At 40.2% G+C, this 26,187-nt stretch overlaps 1 protein-coding gene across 5 annotated transcripts in view; it reads left to right on the top strand.

The window, feature by feature from the left end:
• Positions 1–26,187, top strand: part of dock3 (dedicator of cytokinesis 3) — an 889,649-nt gene that overhangs the window by 441,943 nt on the left and 421,519 nt on the right. For all 5 annotated transcript variants that reach the window (XM_072582733.1, XM_072582732.1, XM_072582735.1 and 2 more), the window contains 3 exons: positions 1,296–1,377; positions 13,540–13,600; positions 21,452–21,599. In XM_072582733.1, coding sequence (XP_072438834.1) covers positions 1,296–1,377; positions 13,540–13,600; positions 21,452–21,599 — 291 coding nt within the window. The remainder of the gene's footprint in view (positions 1–1,295; positions 1,378–13,539; positions 13,601–21,451; positions 21,600–26,187) is intronic.

Genomic DNA, 26,187 nt, shown 5'->3' with positions numbered 1-26,187 from the left:
CAGTGCAAACGCCCACACCCAATATATACATGGTCCACGGACTCCACAGCGCCACAGAACAAGCAGTTGGGCTGGGAGTCCGTGAACCACCGCAATCTGCGGTTACAGGGGACTGCTGCGTGCAGCACCCGAGACTCCTGTTTATTTAATTTTTTTTTTTTTCTTTTCTCTTTTCTTTTAGGACACCCGGGAATCTCTCTTGGTTAGAGACTCCTGTTTATAGCTGTTAGCCAGAACTCCCTGACTGGACCAGATTAACAGCTCCAATCAGGGAACTCATATATTCAATGATGTCCATCTAACTGACCTCGTTACAGTAATTGCTGTATTTAATAGACAAACTTTTCCTGAGTACCTATTAATTTCAACAGAACCCTCTGAATTTTCCAATTTAAATGGAGACTTTTGGAGTTCCAGGCATAGAAGAATTGCCCATTTGAATCTACAATTTCCTGACAATTCTTTCAGAGTCTGCTTTGATGGGGATTCCACAGGGTCTCCATATACATTTACCTACACATTTAAAAAATTAGGTTCAAGCTCTTTTAATATGCATCTATTTGCTGCCTTTGTACCCAAGCAAAGCAGCACAATTTTTTGATATTCCTCAAAGGCTTCCAAATTACTGCAATTATCAGAAACACATGACAGTGCTTGATTCATCTAGATGCCTGGCTAGATTTGTGGGCACCTTAAACAAAATAAAACATTGCAGGAAATCACTTTGGGCTGGAGGTAATATTTACTTAAACTTCTGTAACCTTTCGTACAAATTAATTTGTGTTATTCAAGAATCCATTTGGTGAAGGATAGAACTAGAGCCATTCTTTATGCATTTAGTATAACCTTTAAAATGACACAGTGCAAGCATACACCTCCTAAACCAACAACCAAAGTTTAAGTCTCTGAATTTTTGCAGGGGCTCATCTGAATGCCCAGTTTATGTTAACCTCTATATAATAAAACACAAGGAATATACAAATAACCATGCTAATTTTGATAGAATCAGAACACAGGCATACCTAACAAAAGTATGAACCCCATCTTTTATGTCACACAGCTCAAAATGTTCTCTGCACATGTAACAAAAGTGTATGGACAAAATCTTTAGTTCTGCAGTTTGATGTTTCTTATGGTTCAAGTGGAAGTCATATTTTATCTAATCTCTGACAATACTGGAACTGATTATGTCTGAACAAATCTTTCCCTTAAGCAAACTTGCTAAAAGACATTCATAAGCTGACTTAGATGTATTCCCCAAAAAATACTTAATTACATTTTCTTTTCTTTCACAGTGAGAGGTTTATGGTGAGGCTGAATAAGAATGGAATGCCAAGAAACCCTGAGAAAATAGATCGGATGTGTGCATTATTTACGGTAAAGTCCTTGCTTGCCATTTCAGTGTTTTATTCTTTTAAAAGAAGTTCAATTCCTTAAGTTGTAAATGAAATTAAACTCTGTGTATGAAGGTATTGTCATGAAAGATTTTTGTTAAATCTTGCATCAAACATATCAGTTTATTAGAGGCCAATTTCTATAAATATTCAGGTTTTAGTTTGAGGACAAAACGAGCTGCTTTTCCCTCAACGATGTTCTTTCTCCTCTCAGGATAATGAGAATGTTAATAAAGAAACTATTAACACAAGAAATACAACATTAAATTTGAATATAAAGTGTATTGGTACTCTACAAATTAGACGTTAACAACATAAAGAAAATACTTTTTCTTTCATCTTTCTCAGTCATTTTTCTTATTAGGCATGCTGTTAGGTTAGGTTAGGCTATTATACTAGCACTCATTCATAAATGTGGAAAATTTTTTAAATATGTCCTATCCACAAAAAGCAGAACAAATCAAATCCGGCCAATTATTGTCCCAATCTATATAAACAAAGTGACAGATCGGGTTATCAACAATACGACTATGCGGTACTTGCACAACAATAACCTGTTCACTGATGCTAAGTATAGGTTCTACCAGAGTCGCTCAGCTCCTGACCTTCCTTCAGTCTTAGTCCAAGCATGGACAAACAAGCTGAACTTAAGAGGTGTGCTGAGGGTGATTGCCCTAGACATCAAGGCAGGATTTGACTGAATGAGCTGTTGCGGGTAAATCACCACAAGTTACCTTAAATTCAGCTACTTATTAAGAAATCTCACAGATAATCAAATACTGAAACAATAATTTAAACTTTACTAAGACTTTAGATTAGATTACTTACAGTGTGGAAACAGGCCCTTCGGCCCAACAAGTCCACACCGCCCCGCCGAAGCGCAACCCACCCATACCCCTACATTTACCCCTTACCTAACACTACGGGCAATTTAGCATGGCCAATTCACCTAACCTGCACATCTTTGGACTGTGGGAGGAAACCGGAGCACCCGGAGGAAACCCACGCAGACACGGGGAGAACGTGCAAACTCCACACAGTCAGTCGCCTGAGGCGGGAATTGAACCTGGGTCTCTGGCGCTGTGAGGCAGCAGTGCTAACCACTGTGCCACCGTGCCACCAGGTCAAGATGCTGACCTGATTTTAATTTCTATGTATTTGTTGTAAACAACAGTCCACTTCCTCTCTCCCATTGCCCCAGCCTATTCTGTTTTTGAGGGTAAGGGGTTGGAATCAGTATATTGATTTCAACAGCAGTTATTCTTTCCAGGTAGTTGGAGTGAGTTGAGTTTGCTGTTTTCTGTAGGATGCTGCAAATAGCTCCAAAGCAATAACAAAAGGAGTGCAATTAAGTGATCTAGTTTTATTCCTGTTTATGTTCTTATATATTAAAAAAATCCTTTTTGATGTCAGCTGAAGATTTCATATGCTCACAGGGGTATGCGGGGGAATGGTTCCTGGTGACTTATCAAAGGGTTTCTGTTCTGTGTTCCAGAATTTGTCAGGAAGGTAATGATTTCTGGGTGGAATGTGACGGGAAGCCTTGTATATCATGTGGACTTTCTAGCATTACATGAATACCTAAGGTCCCCTTCAGTTGCGTCCTAACTTACATTTGTATTTGGAGGCAAGGTCATTATCAAAACTGTCTAATCGTGGAGGAACTGCAAATTGAAAGGCCATCTGTCACTCATTATAATTAACTAATCCTTCAGCTTCACTGAGGTTTAGTTCTGCTGGTACTTCACTCAGATTAGATTCCCTACAGTGTGGAAACAGGCCCTTCGGCCCAACAAGTCCACACCGACCCTCCGAAGAGTAAACCACCCAGTCCCATTTCCCTCTGACTAATGAGCACCAAACACTATTGGCAATTTAGAATGGCCAATTCACCTGATCTGCACATCTTTGGACTGTGGGAGGAAACCCACGCAGACACTGGGAGAATTTGCAAATTCCACACAGATAGTCACCCAAGGCTGGAATCGAACCTGGGACCCTGGTGCTGTGAGGCAGCAGTGCTAGCCACTGAGCCACTGTGCCACCACAAAATCACGGATGTGATACCATGCAGAAGGAGGGCATTGTGCTAACACCAGCTCAATAACTGAACATCATTACCTTGGTAGAATTTGTAGAGTTGCATGGGCTTATCCCTTTTTGTGTTTTCTTTTGTCCTAAAGTGTAATGTCTCCCAAATTTTCTCTCACTATCTGATATGTTATGCTGGATGTGTGCTGGATTGGATTATTGGCCCTTTTATGAGAGGTCATAAGTTTGGGATGAGGGATAGCAGACTTAAAACCGAGATGCCAAGTTTGCTTCTCCCAAAGGGTTGGAACTCATTACTCTAGAGTGTGGTGAATGTTGGGATGTTGAGTAAATTTAAGAAGGCGATAGACAGATATTTAGTGTTGAGGGACAGCAGGCAGAAAATTGGAGTTGAGGCTAAAATGAGACCAGTCATGATGATATCAAATGGCTCAGAGGTTGAATGCCTACTCTTCCTAGTTCTTATGTTCCTATGACTTGTGTTACTGCCAGGACCAGCTAGGTTCTTAGTAAGAGGGAGAATTACTTGGGGATTCATTGCTCAACTCCTCACGTACTTTTTAATACTGATTCGTGGTGTAGGCTTATGGACATTAACTTTAAAAGGATATATCTGAGGAAAATATTCAGCAAAAAAGTCAATATTTACTTCAGACTTTATAACCATTGTAGTCTAAAGTGCACATTATTCAGCCTCCTTTCCAGTTAGTCTTGTGAATTGTTGTAGTCAATATGCAGTGTTAGAATGTGGGCTCATGCCTCTGTTTCACTTTGTTCTGTGATACATTGGGGTTCTCATCTGTTTCATCAAGGGATAGGGTTGTGGGAAAGTAAGCATGTTGGCCATCTCCGCTGCGGACCTTGCACACCATCTAGGAATAGTTCCTGCATTTGCCTCCTTGGTTTCAGGTAGTGTATGGCCTTGAAAAATGTAAACAAGGGAGAAAAGACAAAATAAAGCATTTGTAAACTGTTGATGTATTTGACACTAGCTACAGGCAAAGTGTGTTGGGTGGTGCCCATTTTGGTAGATCAGTTTCACCCTTTTAATAAGATCAATTCCCAGTGGTGTAACCAGGTGGAAACCTTTTGTGTGAGCCTGTATTTATCAAATGGTGTCTGTTGAACCATGGATGACAGGAGAAATTTTACAACTAGCCAAGCGGAAAAGGGAAGCGTACATAACGTCTAGGCAGCTAAGAACAGAACGGGCCCTGGAGGAATATCAGAAGAGTAGGACAAGTTTTTAAACATGGAATCAAGTGAGCTAAAAGGGGTCATGAAATAGCTTTAGCTAGCAGAATTAAGGAAAATCCCAAAGCATTTTATTCTTATATAAGAAGCAAGCGGGTAACTAGAGAAAGGATTGGTCCAGTAAAAGATAATGAAGGAAGGCTGTGTGCCGAACCTGAGAGATTGGGTGAGATTCTGAATGATTACTTTGTGTCAGTGTTCACTGAGGAGAGGAACATGATGAATCGTGAGATTATAGATAGAAGTTTGATTAATCTGGATCATGTTGGCATAAGTAGGGAAGATGTGTTGGGTATTCTAGAGGCTGTTACGGTGGACAAATCCCCAGGACCAGATGGGATCTATCCCAGGTTGCTGAGGGAGGTGAGAGAGGAAATAGCTGGGACCCTGACAGTTATCTTTGTGGCATCCTTAAATACAGATGAGGTGCCGGAGGACTGGAAGGTTGCTCATGTTGTCCCCTGTACAGGAAGGGTAGTAGGGATATTCCAGGTATCTACAGACCAGTGAACCTGATGTTGGTGGTGGGGAAGTTGCTGGAGAGGGTACTGAGAGATAGGATCTATTTATATTTGGAAAGGAATGAGCTTACCGGTGATGGGCAACATGGTTATGTGCTGGGGAGATCATGCCTTACCAACTTGATATAGTTCTTTGAGGAAGTGACCAACTTGTTGGATGAAGGAAGGGCTGCAGATGTCATATACATGGACTTTAGTAAGGCGTTTAAGGTTCCCCATGGTAGACTAGTGAAGAAAGTGAAGTCACATGGTGTGCAGGGTGTTCTAGCTAGGTGGATAAAGAACTAGTTGAGCAACAGGAGTCAGAGTAGTAGTTGAAGGGTGTTTCTCGAAATGGAGAAAGGTGACCAGTGGTGTTCCACAGGGATCAGTGCTGGGGCCACTGTTGTTTGTAATATACATAAATGATCTCGAAGAGGACACTGTTGGTATGATCAGCAAGTTTGCAGATGACACAAAGATTGGTGGAGTGTCAGAAAGCAGAAGGGACTGTCAGAGAATACAGGAGGATATAGATAGACTGGAGAGTTGAGCAGAAATGTGGCAGATGGCTTTCAATTCAGGCAAATGTGAGGTGCTGCATTTTGGCAAGTCTAATTCTAGAGCAAGCTATCCAGTAAATGGAAGAGCCTTGGGAAAAGTTGATGGGCAGAGAGATCTGGGAGTGCAGGTCTGTAGTACCCTGAAGGCTGCTGCACAGGTGGATAGAGTGGTCCAGAAGGCATATAGTATGCTTGCCTTCATTGGATGGGGTATTGAGTTAAGAGCTGGCAAGTCCTGTTAAAATTGTACAAGACTTTGGTTCAGCTGCATTTAGAATACGGTGTACATTTCTGGTCACCACATTACCAAAAGGATGTGGATGCTTTGGAGAGGGTGCAAAGAAGGTTTAAGAAGATGTTGCCTGGTATGGAAGGTGCTGAGCTATGAAGAGAGGTTGAGTAGGTTAGGTTTATTTTCTCTAGAAAAAAGAAGATTGAGGGGGGACCTGATTTGAGGTTTACAAAATCATGAAGGGTGTAGAGAGGGTAGGTAGAGACCAGCTTTTTCCAGGGTGAAGGATTCAATAACGAGAGGTCACGCTTTCAAAGTGAGAGGTGGAATGTTTAAGGGGGATACACGTGACAAGTACTTCACACAGAGGGTGGTGGGCGTTTGGAACGCGTTGTCAGCAGAGGTGGTAGAGGCAGGCACGGTAGATTTATTTTAAGATGTGTCTGGACGGATGCATGAGTAGGTGGGGAGCAGAGGGATACAGATGCTTAGGAATTGACCAATAGTTTTAGACAGTACATTTGGATCGGCTCAGGCTTGGAGGGCCGAAGGGCCTGTTCCTGGGCTGTAAGTTTTCTTTGTTCCAATTTAATTTCCATGACAGCTAGAGATTGGTTTCGAGAGGTCTCAGTATTGGAACACAGGAATGGAGGAATATGACATCAAGGTGGCATTGATCAATGAAACGGGATTGACCTAATGGGCATAATAGCCTTTAGCCCTTTACAAAAAAACCCCTAAGAATTTTTATATTTGCATAGCGCCTATAATGTTCAGGTTCAAAGTTTGAAAAATAATTTGCAAAAGTGTACATTTTCAAATCCAGGTGCGCAGTAAATGAGACCGCACTGGTTTTGAACAGTGATGTTATGATTTAATGGCTAAGATCATTCACCTCTTTTCTACCATCATCCCCCCCTCTTACTCACCTCACCTCATGTATTCTTGTCAGGACAGGGCGATGCATTGAGATTGCTTTGCCCTTTGCTTTTCAGCTTCCTCCTATGGGAGGTGTCAGTCAGTTAAACCATCTGTGCAACAATTGACACCAATTTATGGTCACACAAGGGTCTCCTTTCACTGCGGCTAGAATTTTAATAAGGTTTGGGGTGCTTCCCCTTGCCAAATACCTTTTTATTATCTATCTTCAGTGACATTAATCAGTGGGGACTTGTTGCACTCTGAGCAGTAGCACATAAGCACCAGGTCAGACTGGACCTGGAGAACTGTTGGCTCCAGATGGGTTGAAAATTTAATTTACCACCTGATGGCTGTACAATCAGGGTTTCCTGGCCTTTAGGATGTGTGCTCACCACCAACTTATCAGTTGGAGTTGGGTGACTCCATGTAAAGTTCCAAGCAATTTTCCTTCCTCCCTCACCCCTCTCTTCTGATGGTGATGGCTTCTGTAATCACTTGCACAGCTTTTCAATTCCAATGGCAATTTTGCCAGTGATTTATTTTGAGGTGGAGGTGAATTGACTGTTGAGTGGGCCTAATGTGACATCCATTTGTGCAGAGTGACTTTACAAACAGTAATGAGTTAAATGATGAGTGAGTATATATTTGCTGGTTGTGTTAGAGTGAGTAATATTGGATTGGAGCCAGGGAACTCCCAATTCTTCAAATAGCACCATAGTAGTTTAATGTCAACAAAAGCCAGTTGTACAGGCTGAATGGGCTATGGTTTAGTGTCATCTAAAGCATGATTACCTTTAGTGGAGTAACCCTATCTCAAAATATTGACTTGCTTGTTTAATGTTCTAGTTGTGCCAAAGAATTTTTTTTTACATTCACTGCTCCACCATCCATCATCTCAACAAATTATCAAGGTGGCGAATGGCCAATGTTCACACACAACTAAACATTTGGCAAGTATCACCTCTTTAAAATTACTTTGCAGTCTGCTGATATGGTAGAGGCAAGGGATAACCAATCAATTTTAAGATGGCATTTGGATAGCTGCTAAATGTCTAACTTCAACCAACCATCTGGTCACTAAGTTTGCTGACAATACACAGATTAGTAGGAAAGTGAGTTGTGAAGAGGACACAAGGAGGCTACAAATGGGAAATGAGCAGGTTCAGTGGGTGAGCAAAGATCTGGCAAAAGATCGTGATGTGGGAAATTGTATGATTGATTGTCTATTTAGGCAAGAATAAGAAGCCTATTGTTTAAAGTTGTGTTCCATAAGGCTCAGTGTTGGGACCCCTGCTGTTTATTTTATAAATTAACCATTTAAACCTGAATGTGAGACACACAATGGGAAAAGTGCACATGATACAAAACTTGGCCTGCGTGGTGGATATGGTCAGTGCAAGATCCAAAATGATATACAAGAATTGGTGGAGTGGGCGGGAAAGTGGCATATGGAGTTCAACTCTGATAAGTGTGAGGTAATACATTTAGGGAGGTAAAATAGTAAAAGGGAATACAGAATAAGCCAGAATGCACTGAGACAGGAAAGTGAAGTGCGCGATCTTGGCATGCAAATGCACAGGTCCCTAAAGCTGACAGTACAATTGTAAAGAACACATATAGAATTCACTCTGTCCTTGGCAGAGGTATAGACACTGATAAGACCACAACTAGAGTATGTGTGCAGCTCTGGTTACTACATTACATTAAGGACATAATTGCCCTGGAGAACGTGCTAAGAAGATTTACTAGAATGTTGGCAAGGCTGAGAATTGTAGCTACGAGGAGAGATTGGGGGGTATGGCATTGTTTTCCTTAGAACAGAGAGGCAAAGGGGTGACATGATTGAGGAATACAAAATTGTGAGGGGAAAAGCTAGAGTAGACAGGAATGCAGCAATGTAGTAAGCATATTAATTTAAAAAAAGACGCTAAAATCTTTTAAAAGTACTTGGATTTGCACATTAAGTGCTGTTAGCTGCAGGGCTATGGACTGTGTGCAGGAAGAAAGGATTATAAAGGGTATCTGGGTTTCTTTGGGTGAGTATGGACAAGATGGCTGAGTAGTCCCCTTTTGTGCTGTATTATTTCTGTGGTTTCAAAAAAGGAACCATTCTCTCCACATCTAACCTGTGGAGATCCTTCAGGATCTCATATGTTCCAAATGGTGTCAGACAACTTGACAACTTGATAAACATCAGGAAACTCAAATACAAATTACAATTGTTTATTCAACTGAACACAAGGTGGCTTGGCTGCAACAGTCTAAAACTAAATTCTGCAGGAATCCACAAATTCGCAGGTTTTTTTACAGTTTAGATCAATTTTAACTGGTGAGTTTACAATTCATATCTTGATCAGATTTCCCAGGGTTAATTTACTTATATCTTATAGTGCGTACATAAATAGGTACATACATACATAGTGCATACAAGGATTGTTTGTGTCTCCCAAGGCCTCCCATTATCCTGGTTATTTTGCAGCCTAGGCTACTTCCTTGTTTTATCACCCACTCACAGGCCTGGCTCTGACCTATCACCATTACCCTCACCTCCATCCACCCATCACACACTCAGCTACCTTCCCCCAGACCCATCCCCCTCCTATTTATCTCTCAGCCCCCTCGGCTCACAAGCCTCATTCCTGATGAAGGGGTCTTGCCCGAAATGTCGATTTCCCTGCTACATGGATGTTGCCTGACCTGCTGGGCTATTCCAGCACCACACACTCAACTCTGATCTCCAGCATCTGCAATCCTCACTTTCTCTTGGCTTTTTGGCACCCACTTACATATATTTTACTGGTTTAGATACTGTGTCAGGTTTTACTTAACATCTTCTTTCGCCTGTATGTTGTTTGTTTCTCTGTTATAGATTTCCACCAGTTCTACCTTGCCCACCCTTGCCGGTATCTGTGGGTATGAATAAACTGCATGGAAGGTTACAGGAAAAGATTGCTTGTTCCCATATTGGTACTGCCCTTCTGATGTAATGCAATATCTGCCTGTATGCAAATAGCCAACATGAGTTGGTCCATTATTGGTTACATTTCTTCCATTTATAATTGACTGTTGCATTAAACCTGCACCTTGCTTCTTCTGCCTTATATATTGTATATGGACACACTACCAAAGAGGTATCCCCATTCTATCTATCTAAAGTGGTGCTTATTTTGTTACTTTCTATCTAGTACATATGGTGTTACATTATGATACCTTACATAATAACCTCCCCTAATTACCTATTCTGTAATCTCTAAAATGTCTTAATTGATATTGATTGTGGTATAACTGGGATTGCCAACTCAATGCCAATTAACACATTGTTATTGATAGTACATCCTGCATCAGGTTTATTTATGTGTTAAACCCAAGTTGGTAATCAGGCCATACTGTCTGTGCTCTAACAGGCTAAACAGGTATGTATTTGTTATGCAAAAAGAGGTACCTCACCTGTATAAATTTATCTCAGGATTTTCTTTGACTGATCAATTATCTATGATCCATTGGTCTTGCAGACATCATTCTTTACCTCGTTGTTTGAGAAGTCTTTCCAAACTTTAATAATCGTCAATAGTACATGCATGGCCCTCCAAAGTTCTGAATTACCTATGTCAGTGTTTGATCGATGCCCAGCTGTCTCTCTTGGATCCCTTATTCCTTTGCCAGAATTTTCTTAAGTTGAGAACTTAAAATCCAAACGTTTTGGTCATAGTTGTCAAATCAGTTGAATTTACATCTGAGATTCCTGTGTTAAAGGTTCTGGTGGCATAATTGACCAGCCAGTATTTTAGTCCAACCATTCCCTAAGCATAGAGTGCAGTGATTAGCTGCACCAACTGTTCAACCAACTGTTAGACTGTTCAACCTGTGTCATCAGTTGTTTTTCCAAAGATGCAAACTTAATCTTTGAAAGAAGAGGTAGGAAAAGAAGCATGGCTGGATATGGAAGGAATAGGTATGATAGTAAGAAATAATTTTCAATTGGAAGGTGTAGAATCCATATGGGTGGGAATAGGAAAATACAAGGGGAAGAAGTCACTATTGGGTGTATTAATTAGGCTGTAAAACTGTAGCTATCCAGTAGGACTGAGAGTAAATCAAGAGGTAATAAGATCATGTTTAAACAAAATGCAAAACATTAATTATGAGTGACTTTAATCTTTATGTAAATGAGGATAGTCAGATTATCAGAGGTAACCTTGAAGAAAAATTCAAGTATGTGTCTGGACAGTTTTCTAGATTCAGCCAGGGATCAGGCTATTCTGCATGTGGTGATATGTAATGTGGAAATTTTATTAAATGATGTCAGAGTAAAAGATCCTCTAGGAAAAAATGATCATAACATAATGAAAATTATCATTCAGTTTGAGAAGGAGGAATTTATGTTGTAAACAACTATGCTAAGCTTACATAAGGAGAATTACAAAGCAATAAAGGCAGAGCTAGCTGGAGTAGCTGAGAAAGGAGTTTAACAGCAATTGAGAAAAAATGGCAGATGTTTAAGAAGATATTCTACAGCTCATATCAATATCCTAGTGAGAAAGAAGGATTCTCGGAAATGGAATAAGGTAACCACGATAAGTAAGGGAAGTTAATGCTATCATCAAATTGAAAGAAAAAAAACATACATTGTGGCATAGGTTAGTACTAAACCAGAGGATTGGGAAAGCTTTAAAAACCAACAAAAAAGGACCAGAAAAAGAGACAGAGAAGATATAATTTTTGTACTATCAAGATTGACAGTGAGAGCTTCTTTAAATATCTAGAAAGGAAGAGCAAGGGCAGAGTGAACATTGACCCCTTAGAGAATGAGGCAAGTCAAATAATAATGAGGAACCAGGAAATGGCAGAGGAGTTGAATAAATATTTTGCATCTGTCTTCACAGGAGAAAGCACTAATTGCATTCCAAAATTACTAAATAATCAAGGAGCCAAATGAAGAGCAGAAATAAGTTTAATAATTATAAAATATACTAAGGCAGCAAATGGAATGCAAGAAGTAGCTGCAGAGCTGCAGTGCACTGGTAGTAATCTTCCAAGAATCCACAGCTTCTGAAAAAGTCCCTGTGGATTAGAAAGCTGCCAAAGTACCATCTCTAGATAAAAAGGGAGAAGACAAAAATTAGGTCAACTAATTTAGAATTTAGAAATGATCAAGCAGAGTCGGTATAGCTACATGAAGGGGAAATCATGCCTGAAAAAATTATTAGAAATCTTTGAGAAAGTTACAAACAGGACAGCAGGAGAAGCAATTGATGTAATATATCTGATTTTCCAGTTGGTTCCACAAGTTAGGCTACTTAAGATAAAAGCACACTGTGTTAGAAATAGCATATTAATATGGATAGAGGTTTGGCTACTAAAAGAAGATAGAGTGTTGGGATAAAGGGTGCATTTTAGAAATGGCAACCCATAACTAGTGGAGTGTCACAAGGATTAGTACTGGTTCCACAATTATTTGCAATGTATAATAATAGTTTGAGTGAGGAAAGTTTATGTACAACAACCAAATTTACAGACAACACAAAAATAGTTGGGCACACAAGTGGCAAGGATGCAGAAAGAGTTTACAAAAAGATCCAGACATGTTCTAAAGCGAATGGTCAAAAACTTACTGAAGCATAAGGAGGCTTGACAGAATAGATATGGAGAGGTTGTGTCTCCTTGCAGGAGAGCCAAGGACCAGAGGGCATAATCTCAGAATAATAGGTTGCCCATTTAAGATAAAGATGAAGAGAGTTTTCTCTCAAAATTTATGGAATTCTTTACCACAGATGTCTGTAGAGATGGGTCACTCAATATGTTCAAGGCTGAGATATTTTTAAACAGTAAGGGAATCAAGGGTTATATCGGTCTGAATTCAGTAATCGTGTTATAGCCAATTTGTGTTATAGAAACATGTGCTTAGGAGAACCATCTGTTAAGCATAACTTACCTTTCATAAACCTATGCTGACTTTAACCAATCCTGTTAATGCTTTCCAACTGTTCTGGTATCATGTTTTATTGCCATAGACTTAATTATGTTCTTGTGAAATAGGGATTTTGTTTTCTTTTGGATGTTAAAATGTTGGCATTGGATAGGAAGTAGTAGCCAAATTAAGTTTTTAAAGAATAATCTTTTACGTTAAGAACGTATTTCAAAGAGTTTAGCAGCAAACGGTGCTCATGAAATATTGGTAAAACATTTTCCCCACTATAAAAAGGTTTCATACAGACTGTGATATAATTGTACACATTAAGAGCTTTATAGATGATTAATGTTGGCATAAGCATCTTTCAGGAAGTATTGTTTGTGTACATGTCATGGGACATCTTTGGTAACATCATTAGATAAATTGCAAACAATCGTGAGAAAAAATAATGTCTCCTTGGTTCCAAACCATTAACTAATCTAGTTACTTAATGCTGATAAGTGGGAAAAAAAATTATTTTTCATGTGAAACCTTTCATTTCAGTTTGAAATGTTTAATGAGATAATGCTGATAATAGTGAAGATATTTAATATATGCAGAATTAATTGCCTCTTTTCAGCCTCTAACACATTCTGATGTTAACTATAGTTTTTTTTCTGTAGTTCTCATTCTCATTTTCATGTCAACTTTGTTTTTATGTTTGGACTTTCAGGATCTCAGTAATAAGGATCTGAAGCGAGATCTCTACATAGTTGCTCATGTGATACGAATAGGTAAACCCTTGATATTTAATAATAGACTGTTATGAGCTTGAATATGAATTCATTCACATGCTATCAGACAAGGCGGACAGGTTTTCAATTTCCACTCGGAATAAGACTCTGACATAGAAAATACATGAGGTAAAAACAATGACTGCAGATGCTGGAAAGCAAATACTGGATTAGTGGTGCTGGAAGGGCACAGCAGTTCAGGCAGCATCCAACGAGCAGCGAAATCGACGTTTCGGGCAAAAGCCCTTGAAGGGCTTTTGCCCGAAACGTCGATTTCGCTGCTCGTTGGATGCTGCCTGAACAGCTGTGCTCTTCCAGCACCACTAATCCAACGTAGAAAATACAGCCCAGTAACCAAGCATCATTATTATTCTGAAGTAATACATTCTGAATGTTATTGTATGTTATTGTGGATTATAATTGCTGAGGATCTCTAAAATACCATTGAAGTACCAGGTAAAAGGCCAGTTTCATGGGTGGATGATGGGAAGGCGAGACGTTAATATATTAATGGGTTGTTAAAGGCTGTAAAGCAAGGGCAATTGACTTACTGTGTGACCACATTCAGACTTAGACATTTTGAAAAGAGCTTACACCTGTTGTGTTCAGGAAGCAAAGTGTTTCCATGCATGTGCAATTGGGGCCCTCATGATATAATAGTTGCAATTTTAAGGGACAAATGGGTATACCATCGTGCACAATAACTTTGGCCATTCTCAGTGATTCCAATCAACAAGTAGTCTGAGCAAAAATACTTAAAGGAAACACTGCTAGTAATGGAGGGAGAAAAGGTTGTCTTAATCATTTTTTATAGAGGTAGAATGACCTGAATAGTCCTCCCAGCTCCAGAAAAATACTGAACCATTACAGGCTCTGGTTCAGATCCCATTCCACCATCTCTCCCTTCCTACTATTTCCATTTCCAAATCTACAGTTTCTGAATCCATGTCAGGCTTTATTGTAAGAAGGGGGTTCCCTGTATTATGACATGCGCATTAGGGTCATGCTTAGCAATAGTTTCATTATGTCTTTGCATATAATAACAAACTCATTGAGTTGTTGGGCACATGATGAAGACCCCATAAATATCAAGTTTAAAAACATGATATGACAAGAGATAATAAGGAATTTCTTCTCTTAGAAAGCAGTGGACACTAAGCTATTGAATGCACTTGAGCTACTTTAGAAGGATATTTGATTGGCAGGCGAGCCATAGAATCATAGAGATGTACAGCACAGAAACAGACCTTTCGGTCCAACTTATCCATGCTGACCAGATATCCGAAATTAATCGGTCCCATTTGTCAGCACTTGGCCCATATCCCTCTGAACCCTTCCTATTCATATAGTCATCCAAATGTCTTTCCAAGGTTGTAATTGTACCAGCCTCCACTACTCCCTTTGGCAGCTCATTCCATAGACACACCACCCTGTGCGTGTAAAAGTTGCCCCTTAGGTCTCTTTTAAATCTATCACCTCTGACCCTACAGCTATGCCCTCTAGTTTTAGACTCCCTCACCCCAGGGAAAAGACCTTGTCTGTTTACCCAATCCATGCCCCTCATGATTTTATGGACCTCTTTAAGGTCACCACTCAGCCTCCAACACTCCAGAAAAAATATCCCCAGCCAATTCAGCCTCTCCCTATAGCTCAAAACCTCTAACCCTGGCAACATCCTTATAAACTTTTTTAAATGCTTTTAAGCTTCACAACGTCTTTCCTATAGCAGGAAGAACAGAATTGTACACAATATTCCTAAAGTGGCCTAACCAATGACCTCCCAACTCCTATACTCAATGCACTGACTGATAAAGGCAAGCATGCAAAATGCCTTCTTCACTATTGTATCTACCTGCGATTCCATTTTCAAGGAACAATGAACCTACACTCCAAAATCTCTTTATTCAGCAACATTCCCCAGGACCTTACCATTAAGTGTATAAGTCCTACCCTGATTTGCCTTTACTAAATGCAACGTCTCATATTTATCGGTTTCTCCTCGGCCCATTGGTTCATCTGATCAAGATTCTGTTGTATTCTGAGGTAGCCTTCTTCGTTATCCACTACACCTCCAATTTTGGTGTCATCTACAAATTTACAAACCATACCTCCTCAAATCATTTACATAAATGATGAAAAGCAATGAGCCCAACACTGATCCTTGTGGCACGCCACTGGTCACAGGCCTCCAGTCTGAAAAGCAAGCCTCCACTATTACCCTCTGTCTTCTACCATTGAGTCAGTTCTGTATCCAACTGGCTAGTTCTACCCAATTCCATGAGTTCAAACTTTGCTAATCAGTCTACCATGAGGAACCTTGTCAAATGCCTGATTGATGTCCATGTAGATCATGTTCACCTCTCTCTCCTCATTAGTCCATTGCTTCTTGAAAAAAACTCAATCGTGTTAGTGAGACACGATTTCCTATGCATAAAGCCATGCTGACTCTCCCTAATCAGTCCTTGCCTTTCCAAATACATGTAATCCTTTCTCTTAGGATTACCTGCAACAACTTGCCCACCACCAATGTCAGGCTCACTGATATACAGTAAGCTTTTGCTTACCATCTTTCTTAAATAGTGGCACCATCTTAGCTAACCTCCAGTGTTCCAGCTCTACAGTCACCTGTGGTTATCGAGGATACAAATATCTCAGCAAAGGGCCCAGCAATCACTTCCATAGAGTTATAGGGTACACCTGATCAGGTCCATCTTTATGCATTTTAAGATGTCCAGAACCACCACCTCTGAAATATGGACATTTTTCAAGAAGTTGATATTTATTTCTCCAAGTTCTCTATCTTTTATGTCCTTCTCAACAGTAACCACTCATGCAAAATACTTGTTTAATGTCTTCCCCACCTCCCACAGTTCCACACATAGGCAGACTTGCTAGTCATTAGGGGGCTCTAATCTCTCCCTAATTACCCTATTGTCCTTAATGTATTTGTAGAATCCTTTTGGATTCTCCTTAATCCTATTTGCCACAGCTGCTTCATGTCTTTTTTTTCCCTCCCGATTTCCTTCTTAAGTATACTGCTATTGCCTTTATACTCTTTTATGGAGTCACTCGATCTCTGTTGTCTATACCTGACATACGCTTCCCTCTTATTCTTGACCAAATCCTCAATTTCGCTATTCATCCAGCATTGCTTACACCTACTAACCTTGCCTTTGACCCTAACAGGAACATACTGTCTCTGGACTCTCTTTATCTATTTTTTTGAAGGCTTCACATTTTCCAGCTGTCCATTTACCTGTGAACATATGCCCCAATCAACTTTTGAAAGTTCTTGCCTAATTGTGTCAAAATTGGCCTTCCTGCAACTTAGAGCTTCAACTTTTAGACCTGTTTTAAAACTAATAGAATTATGGTCACTGACCCCAAAGTGCACCCCCACTGACACCTCAGTTACCCGCCCTGCTTTTATTCCCCAAGAGTAGGTCAAGTTTTGCACCTTTTCTGGTAGGTACATCAACATATTGAATCAGAAAATGTTGTTGTACACACTTAACAGATTGCTTTCCACCCAAGCTCTTAACACTATGGCAGTCCCAGTCTGCATTTGGCAAGTTAAAATCCCCTGCCATAACCACTCTATTATTCTTACATATAATTGAGATCTCCTTACAAATTTGTTTCTCAATTTCCTGCTAATGTTTTGATGGGGAGTTCTACAGTACAATCTCAATAAGGTGATCCCTTTCTTATTTCTCAGTTCCACCCAAATAACTTCCCTGGACATATTGCCAGGAATATCCTCCCTAAGTGCAGCTGTAATGTTATCCCTAATCAAAAAAAGCCACCTCATCTCCTGTCGCACCCCTTTCTATGCTTCTTAGTACATCTATTCCCTGGAACATTAAGCTGCCAGTCCTGTCCATCCCTGAGTCATGTCTCTATAATCACTATGGTAGCCTAGTCCCATGTTCTCAACCATGCCCTGAATTCATCTGCCTTACCTGTTAGGCCTCTTGCATTGAAATAAATGCAGTTTAATTGATCGTCCTACCTCATTCTCTGCCTTGTTTCTGCCTGCCCTGGCTGTTTGATTTACCCCTTTTCCTAACTATACCGGTCTCAGACTGATCTCTTTCCTCATTATCTCCCCAGTTCCACCCACAAAGTTTAAATCCTTCCGAGCAGCTGTAGCGAATCTCCCCACCAGTACATTCATCCCCTTCCAATTCAGGTGCGATCTGTTCTCCTTATACAGGTCATTTCTACCCCAGAAGAGATTCCAATGATCCAAAGATGTGAACCCTTTTCCCCTGCACCAGCTCCTCAGCCACACATTCATCTGTTCTATCCTCCTATTCTTACCCTTACTAGTTTGTAACACTGGGAGTAATCCAAATATTACTACCCTCAAGGACCTCCTTTTTAAATTCTTGTCTAGCTTCCTGTTTTCTCATCCTATGTTGTTAGTTCCAATGTATACAGTGACCTCCTGTTGGTCCCTCTCCCTTTTGAGAATATTCTGCACCCCACCTGAGATAGCCTTGATCCTGGCACCAGAGAAGCAGCACACCATTCTGATGTCTTGCTGTTGGCCACAGAAACATCTGTCTATGCCTCTGACTAGAGAGTCCCCTATCACAATCAATCGCTTGGAACCTGGCATACCCCTAGTTACATTAGAGTAAGTACCAGTACCAGAAATCTGGCTCCCAGTGCTACATTCCCCTGTGAGTCCATCACCCCCTACATTTTCTAATACGTGTTTGAGTTGGGGATAACCACAGGAGACTCCTGCATTACCTGCCTCCCTCTCCTACCTTTCCTGGAGGTAACCTGACTGTACCTTGAGTTTATCTCCCTTCCTGCAACTGCCATCCATCACACCCCGTAGCTCCTGTAAATTCCTCATTGTCTCTAACTGCTGACTCCATCCAATCCATGCGATCCAATCGGATTCACAACCACACTTGCTGCAGATATAATCATTAGTAACATGGAAGCTCTCCCTAATCTTCCACATCTGACAGGAAGAGCACATCACTCTACTAAATGTACCATAACAATCTGCAGACCCAAAAAATAGCGCAAACTTAGTACCTATGTTTTTGTATTTTTAAACTTTAATCAAGTGACAGATCTCAATAAAACATATAATTGATAAAGAACCCACTCTACTCACTATTGTAGATTTACTAAAAAAGAGTAAGGTTACACTTTAAAACTGCCACCCTGCTGTGAGCTCCCCTCACAGGATTATCCAAGGTCAGCTGTGAATTTCACTATTTGTTAACTTTTCTTAGACATATTCCAATGTACTGAGATACTTGAAACTGCAGAGGCAGTTAGCTGTGCAAGTTACCACTGGGTCAGAGAGCTGTTATTAAGGATAGCTGTAACTTTCCAAATATTAACTGGAAATTCTATCGTTCGAGTAGTTTACACGGGTCAGTTTTTGTCCAATGTGTACAGGAGGATTTCTTGATGCAGTATGTACATAGACCAACAATGGGTTAGATTACATTGGATTTGGTACTGGGTAATGAACCAGGCCAGGGGTTAGATTTGGAGCTAAGTGAGCACTTTGATGATAGTGACCACAATTCGGTTATGTTTTCTTTAGCGATGGAAACGGACAGGTATACACCACAGGAGAAAGTGAGGACTGCAGATGCAGATCAGAGCTGAAAAATGTGTTGCTAGAAAAACACAGCAGGTCAGGCAGTATCAAAGGACTAGGAGAATTGACATTTCAGGCATAAGCCCTTCTTCAGGACAAGCGTTACAGCTGGGGGAAAAAGGAATTATCATGTGATTAGGCAAGATTTAGGATGCATAGGATGGGGAAGAAAACTAAGGGGATGGGCACAGTTGAAATGTGGTGCTTATTCAAGGAACAGCTACTGCGTGTCTTTGATAAGTATGTACCTGTCAGGCAGGGAAGAAGTGGTCGAGTATGAGAACCGTGGTTTACTAAAGAATTTGAATCTCTTGTCAAGAGGAAGAAGGAGGCTTATGTAAAGCTGAAACATGAAAGCCCAGTTAGGTCACTTGAGAGTTACAAGGAAGGACCTAAAGAGAGAGCTAAGAAGACCCAGGAGGGAACATAAAAAGTCTTTGGCAGGTGGGATCAAGGAAAACACTAAAGCTTTCTATAGGTATATCAGGAATAAAGGATTGACTAGAGTAAGATTTGGGCCAGTCAACAATAGTAGTGGAAAGCTGTGTGTGGAGTCCGAGGAGAGAGAAGAGATGCTAAATGAGTATTTTTCATTAGAATTCACAGAGGAAAAAGACAATATTGTCGAGGAGAATACTGAGCTACAGGCTATTAGACTAGACAAGATTGAGGTTCATAAGGAGGTGGTGTTAGCAATTTTGAAAAGTGTGAAAATAGGCAAGTCCCCTGGGATGGATGGAATTTATCCTAGGATTCTCTGGGAAGCCAGGGAGGAGATTGCAGAGCCTATGGCTTTGATCTTTATGTTATCATTGTCTGCAAGAATAGTGCCAGAAGACTGGGGAATAGTAAATATTGTCCCTTTGTTCAAGAAGGGAAGTAGAGATAACCCTGGTAGTTATAGACCAGTGAGCCTTACTTCTGCTGTGGGCAAAGTTTTAGAACAGATTATAAGAGATAAGATTTCTAATCATCTAGAAAGAAATAATTTGATTAGGGATAGTCAACACGGTTCAAATGAAGAGTAGGTCGTGCATCACAAACCTTATTGAGTTCTTTCAGAAGGTGACCAAACAGATGGATGAGGGTAAAGCGGTTGATGTGGTGTATATGGATTTCAGTAAAGCATTTGATAAGGTTCCCCATGGTAGGCTAGTGCAGAAAATACAGAGGCATGGGATTGAGGGTGATTTAGCAGTTTGGATTAGAAATTGGCTAGCTGTAAGAAGACAAAGGTTGATGGGAAATGTTCATTCTGGAGTTCAGATACTAGTGGAGTACTGCAAGGTTCTGTTTTGGGGCCACTGTTGTTTGTAATTTTTATAAATTACCTGGATGAGGGCACAGAAGGATTGTTTAGTAAATTTTGAAGATGGCACTAAGGCCAGTGGAGTTGTGGACAATGCGGGTTGTTGCAGGTTACAGAGGGACGTAAATAAGCTGCAGAGCTGGGTTGAGAGGTTGCAAATGGAGTTTAATGCAGAAAAGTGTGAGGTGATTTCACTTTGGAAGGAGTAACAGGAATACAGAATTCTGGGCTAATACTAAAATTCTTGGTAGTGTAGATGAGCAGAGAGATCGCGCTATCCATGTGCATAGCTCCCTGAAAGTTGCCACCCAGGTTGATAGAGTCATTAAGAATGTGTACAGTGTGTTAGCTTTTATTGGTAGAGGGATTGAGTTTCTGAGCCATGAGGCCATGTTGCAGCTGTACAAAACTCTGGTGCGGCCGCACTTGGAGTATTATGTACAGTTCTGGTCGCCATCTTATAGGAAGGATGTGGAAACATTGAAAAGGGTGCAGAAGAGATTTGCTCGTATTTTGCCTATTATAGAAGGAAGGTCTTACGAGGAAAGACTGAGGGACTTGAGACTGTTTTCGTTGGAGCAAAGAAGGTTGAGAGGTGATTTAATAAAGGCATACAAGATGATCAGAGGGTTAGATAAGGCGGACAGTGAGAGCCTTTTTCTTCAGATGGTGATGGCTAGCACAAGGGGACATAGCTTTAAATTGAGGGGTGATAAATGTAGGACAGATATAGTAAGAGCATGGAATGCCCTGCCTGCAACAATAGTGGACTCGCCAACAGTAAGGGCATTTAAGTGATCATTGGATAAACATATGGATGATAATGGAGTAGTGTAGTCAAGTGGCCAACTTCTGTTTGTATTTCTTATAGATTTATGTTAATCTATTCCTGTGTTCTTGTAAGGTCGGATGTTATCAAATGACTCGAAGAAAGGCCCTCCTCATGTGCAGTATCGGCGCCCATACGGTTGTGCAGTGCTGAGTATGATGGACGCTTTATCGTCAATTGCTGAACTTCGAGAGGAAAAGGATTTTGTGCTGAAAGTTTACACGTAAGTGACGTATGTTCAGTGTTACTAAGAGATTGATTTACAGGCTGCAGTCTCCCAGAAATTTACAGGGTTCTAGATGTGGTTAGGAATGTGTATATTGTAATGCACAGGGTATCACAGTAATGTGGGACAGATTTAATGGATCAAAAGGCTTTTTCTTCTCTGTAATGTTTGTTTACAGGCAGATATAATTCTGCTGAGTCATTTCACATGCTGTTATTCAATTTTCTTTAGATATTTACCATTTGTCCAAGTTGGGACCAGCATTTTTTCCTTGAGCAAGTACTGGTGGTCTACCTTCTTGAAGTGCTGCAGCATATGTGAAAAGGAGTTCAAGGATTCGAAAGTAACAGCAGTGATAAAGAGAAACAATATAGTTCCAAGTTACTTGGTGTGTGACTTGAAAGGGAGCTTGCAGGTCGTGATATTCCCACATTGTTGTTCCCATTGTTCTTCTGAATGTGGAGGTGCTATTGAAGGAGGTTTGTTGAGTTGGTGCAGCACACTTTCTATATATCTTTCTGTAAGAAGTGAGATTTTACTTCTAAGTATTGGATTGTCATATACCTGAATTGCAAGCAGTAGACGACTTTTTAAAAATTTAATCATGTGTCTAAACCTCTGATAGGGTTTGGGCATCTCTGGCAAAACCAGAGATTTATTGCTTGTCCCTAATTGTCATGAGAGCAGTTAACAATCAACCACATTTCTGTGGAAGTGGGGTTACATGTAGGCTAGACTAGGCGAGGATGCCAGATTTCGTTCCCCAAAGACATTAGTGAATCACATGAGTTTTTACTATAATAGATAGTAGTTACATGGTCGTCACTAGGTTAGCTTTTAATTCCAGATTTTTATCAGGCTTGATATTCACCATTTACCATGAGGGGAAGGCAGTGGCAAAACATTAAAGTCACTGGACTGGACTAGGAACCCAGAGTAATATTCTGAAGATGTAGGTTTGACTCTCACCATGGCAGATGGTGAAATTTGAATTCAGTACAAATCTGGAATTAAAAGCTACCATAATTACAATTATGTAACCATTGTTGATTATTATTAAAAATCCATCTGGTTCACTATTGTCCTTTAGGGAAGTAAACCTGACATCTGAGCTGGTCAACATGTGACTGCATCTACAGCAGTGCGATTGACTCTTAACTGCCCTCTTGAATTGCCTAGCAATTAAAAGGCAATTAGGGCTGGGTAATAGTGGTGACCTTAACAGTGACACCCATATCCCATGAGCAAATTTTTTAAAAAACTGCCCTTCTCAGGTCAATGACAAACTGCAACTTGAAAATCCAAATGTCTTTTGCTAGGCAGCCCAAGAGTACCTGGTGTCATCTTGTTTCATACAAATAGCAAATTCAGTTTTTCCAACTGTTATAAGACCTTGCATAATCAATAAGTGAACACCACCGTGTTCATTTTTGACCTTTGAACTATGAAAAAGTTTCTCTTCAATACAGCAGTGTCCAACTTCTCTTTTTCCCAGTTTACATTCCAAAACAAATATGTAGTCTGGTGTGCCAAACCGCGTAAGGAGCAAATGATAGACACAAGTAAGCAAGAGATTATTCATTTTCTGATTTCACTTAATCTGAGATTGAGCATACTCTTTTACTGGCATCGTCCAGCAGATTCCTAGATTAGTTTATGACTGTTTGTGTGATGCCTGCGCATACTGTTTACAGTGAAAACACTTCCAAATTGGAAACTAGCCAACCATCTCCATCAGTCAGTCAGAAACTGATGAATAGACCTCACAGGTGCATTTAGGTGTGCACATTGAACCCTATTTATCTCATATGGTGGCTTAGTGGGAATTCCACCAAACCAGCAGATACGGTCTAAATGATTGTTGTGATTGACCTTAAGAAATGTTGTTAAAATTCTTTATTGTTGTACTGAGTGTTCAACATTAAACGGATTTACAGTGCTGAGATAAACAAAAATGATCAGGCTCTCTTCTACAGAACATGCAGGTGGCTCACTCTCCATATGACTAAATTTTCACGCTGATCTCCAAAGCTGAGGGATTTATTGGATCTTACTGATGTCTGTATTCTCTCTCTGAAGTGTTTCACTGATACCTCTACCTTTCTCTCAGTATTTCTTTCTCTCTGTCTTGCTCTCTTTCATTCTCTCTGTCCTCCTCTGTCTCTCTCCCTCTCGCTATCTCTATGTCCGAAGGCTTTCTTAACCTCTATCCCTCTGTGCTGAGGAGTGTACCAACTTATTTCTTTCCTTCTCTCTCTCTCTCTCTGACTGAGGTGGTTCATTGATCCTCTCTCTGAGGGCTGTTGCCAATCTCTCCATTTCACTGTGGAAGGGTTTTATCGATCTCTTTCTCTCGCTCTCTTTCTCACTCCCCTTACATTAAGAAGGGGAAAATGCACAAGATTATGGCTTTGAGGTACAGCCATAGGTACTGATTTTTTTGCTTTCAGGTTTTAACTGGCTATGTATTATTATTAACAATCTATTATCAACATCATTTTTTTATTTCCCATAATGTTGTTGATTTTTCCAGGTTACTCAGTGGTAAATATAGGATCACAATCATGTAAATATCAGGGGAACTGAAAACTATTAAGTTGTGCAACAAGACCTGTCTAATGATCTGCGCAACATATCATGGTAGTACATTGTATTAGAATTCTGTATGTGGGGAGATATGTGCAATTAAATAAGTACATCAATATTTCTGACGACACTCCTGAGTGCCAAACCATGTTATTTCCATCAGTGAAGTAATGGGATTGTTCATTACAGCAAGTGTTTCTTATTTTATTAAAATATTAGTTGCTGGAAGTAGACATTCACCTAAAATAGCAGCCAGCTTGATTCAATAAGAAAAGTTAAATATTTTTAAAACCAGCAGTTTCACAATTTATTTGATATATTTAACTTATTTGGGAAAAAAATATGAAATAAATGCCTGGAACTACAATTGCTAGAGATATTTTTACTTGTAATAAACCTTTATGCCTCTTTTGTGCTCAGTTAGTATACAAAATTAGTTATATCTGTCTTCACATCCTCTTTCAATCCCAGTGGAAAATTATGATCTCTTTTTGTGAAATACTGGCATTGGGATTGAAAACGAGTCTTTTGTTTTACCCAGAGTACTGAACATGCTTTAGGAATCTCAATGAAAGGACTTGAAAATATATTGTTGCCAGAGGAAGGTGGCATAAAAGCATTCAAAGATCTTGGACAGCTACACTAAATTTTACACTAGCATGAAAACAAATTAGATTAGATTCCCTTTGGCCCAATAAGTCCACACCAACCATCCGAAAAGTAACCCACCCAGACCCATCTCCCTCTGACTAATGCACCTAACACCATGGACAATTTTGCATGGCCAATTCACCTGACTTGTACATCTTTGGATTGTGGGAGGAAACCAGAGCACCCGGAGGAATCCCACACAGACACAGGGAGAATGTGCAAACTGCACACAGACAGGAATGGAACCTGGGACCCTGGTGCTGCGAGGCAGCAACGCTAACCACTGAGCCACTGTGCCGCCTCAATCTTTGAGGATAAACTGGCAAGTAACAAAAAGGATAAGAAGAGCTTTATTAATTATGTAAAAAGTGCGAAAGCGAACATAGGTTCCACAGCTTCACAGGATTTGATTAAACAATTTGGCAATAGTTAAGGCACATTCAATTTTGGCTTTTTATTTCAAAAGAGAATGGAAATATGAAAATAAGGAAATGTTGCTGAAACAATACAGGGCACTGGCCTGACCACATATAGAATACTGTGAATGTTTTTGTTCGCATTTTCTAAGAAAAGGCACACTGACACTGAAGTCAATCTACAGAAGGCTCACTAGATTGATACTGTGCATGGAAGGATTTTATGAGGAAAGATTTGGTCTGCACGCACTACCATTTAGGAGAATTGAGGCTTACAAGATTTCATATTGAAACTTACAAGATTCTTAGGGGGTAGATGCGGAACGAAAATCTTAAAAGTAAAAATTTATTTAATGGAAACTTATTTGATGGGTGGCATGGTGGCTTAGTGGTTAGCACAGCTGCCTCACAGCACCAGGGTCCCAGGTTTGATTCCAACCTCGTGTCTGCGTGGGTTTCCTCCAGGTGCTCCGGTTTCCTCCCACAATCTAAAGATGTGCAGGTCAGGTGAATTGGCCATGCTAAATTGCCCATAGTGTTAGGTACATTAGTGAGAGGGAAATAGTTCTGGGTGGGTTACTCTTCAGAGGGTCGGTGTGGACTGGTTGGGCCGAAGGCCCTGTTTCCACACTGTAGGGAATCTAAAAATAAACTATAACTTCAGAAGCTACTTTCTGATATAAATAAGATGGACATCCATTTGGATGAGCAGAAGCAGAATTTCTGACTGCTTGTTGGTTCGAAGCGGGTAATTTGAGACTGTGAAGATTGTCATTTTAAAAATCCCAATCATGATACCCATTTGACTGGAATGAAAGTATCAAACGACAGAGATGTTTAAAGGAGTTTCAAAACTGATAAATCTGTAGATAGAAGTACTATCAAATTGTAGCAAAGTGGAAAAATTGATGAGGCATAAAGTAACCTTGAGG

Source organism: Chiloscyllium punctatum, chromosome 12 (genome assembly GCF_047496795.1).
Source record: "Chiloscyllium punctatum isolate Juve2018m chromosome 12, sChiPun1.3, whole genome shotgun sequence".
Taxonomy (NCBI): domain Eukaryota; kingdom Metazoa; phylum Chordata; class Chondrichthyes; order Orectolobiformes; family Hemiscylliidae; genus Chiloscyllium; species Chiloscyllium punctatum.
This window is presented reverse-complemented; position numbering and strand designations above follow the sequence as displayed.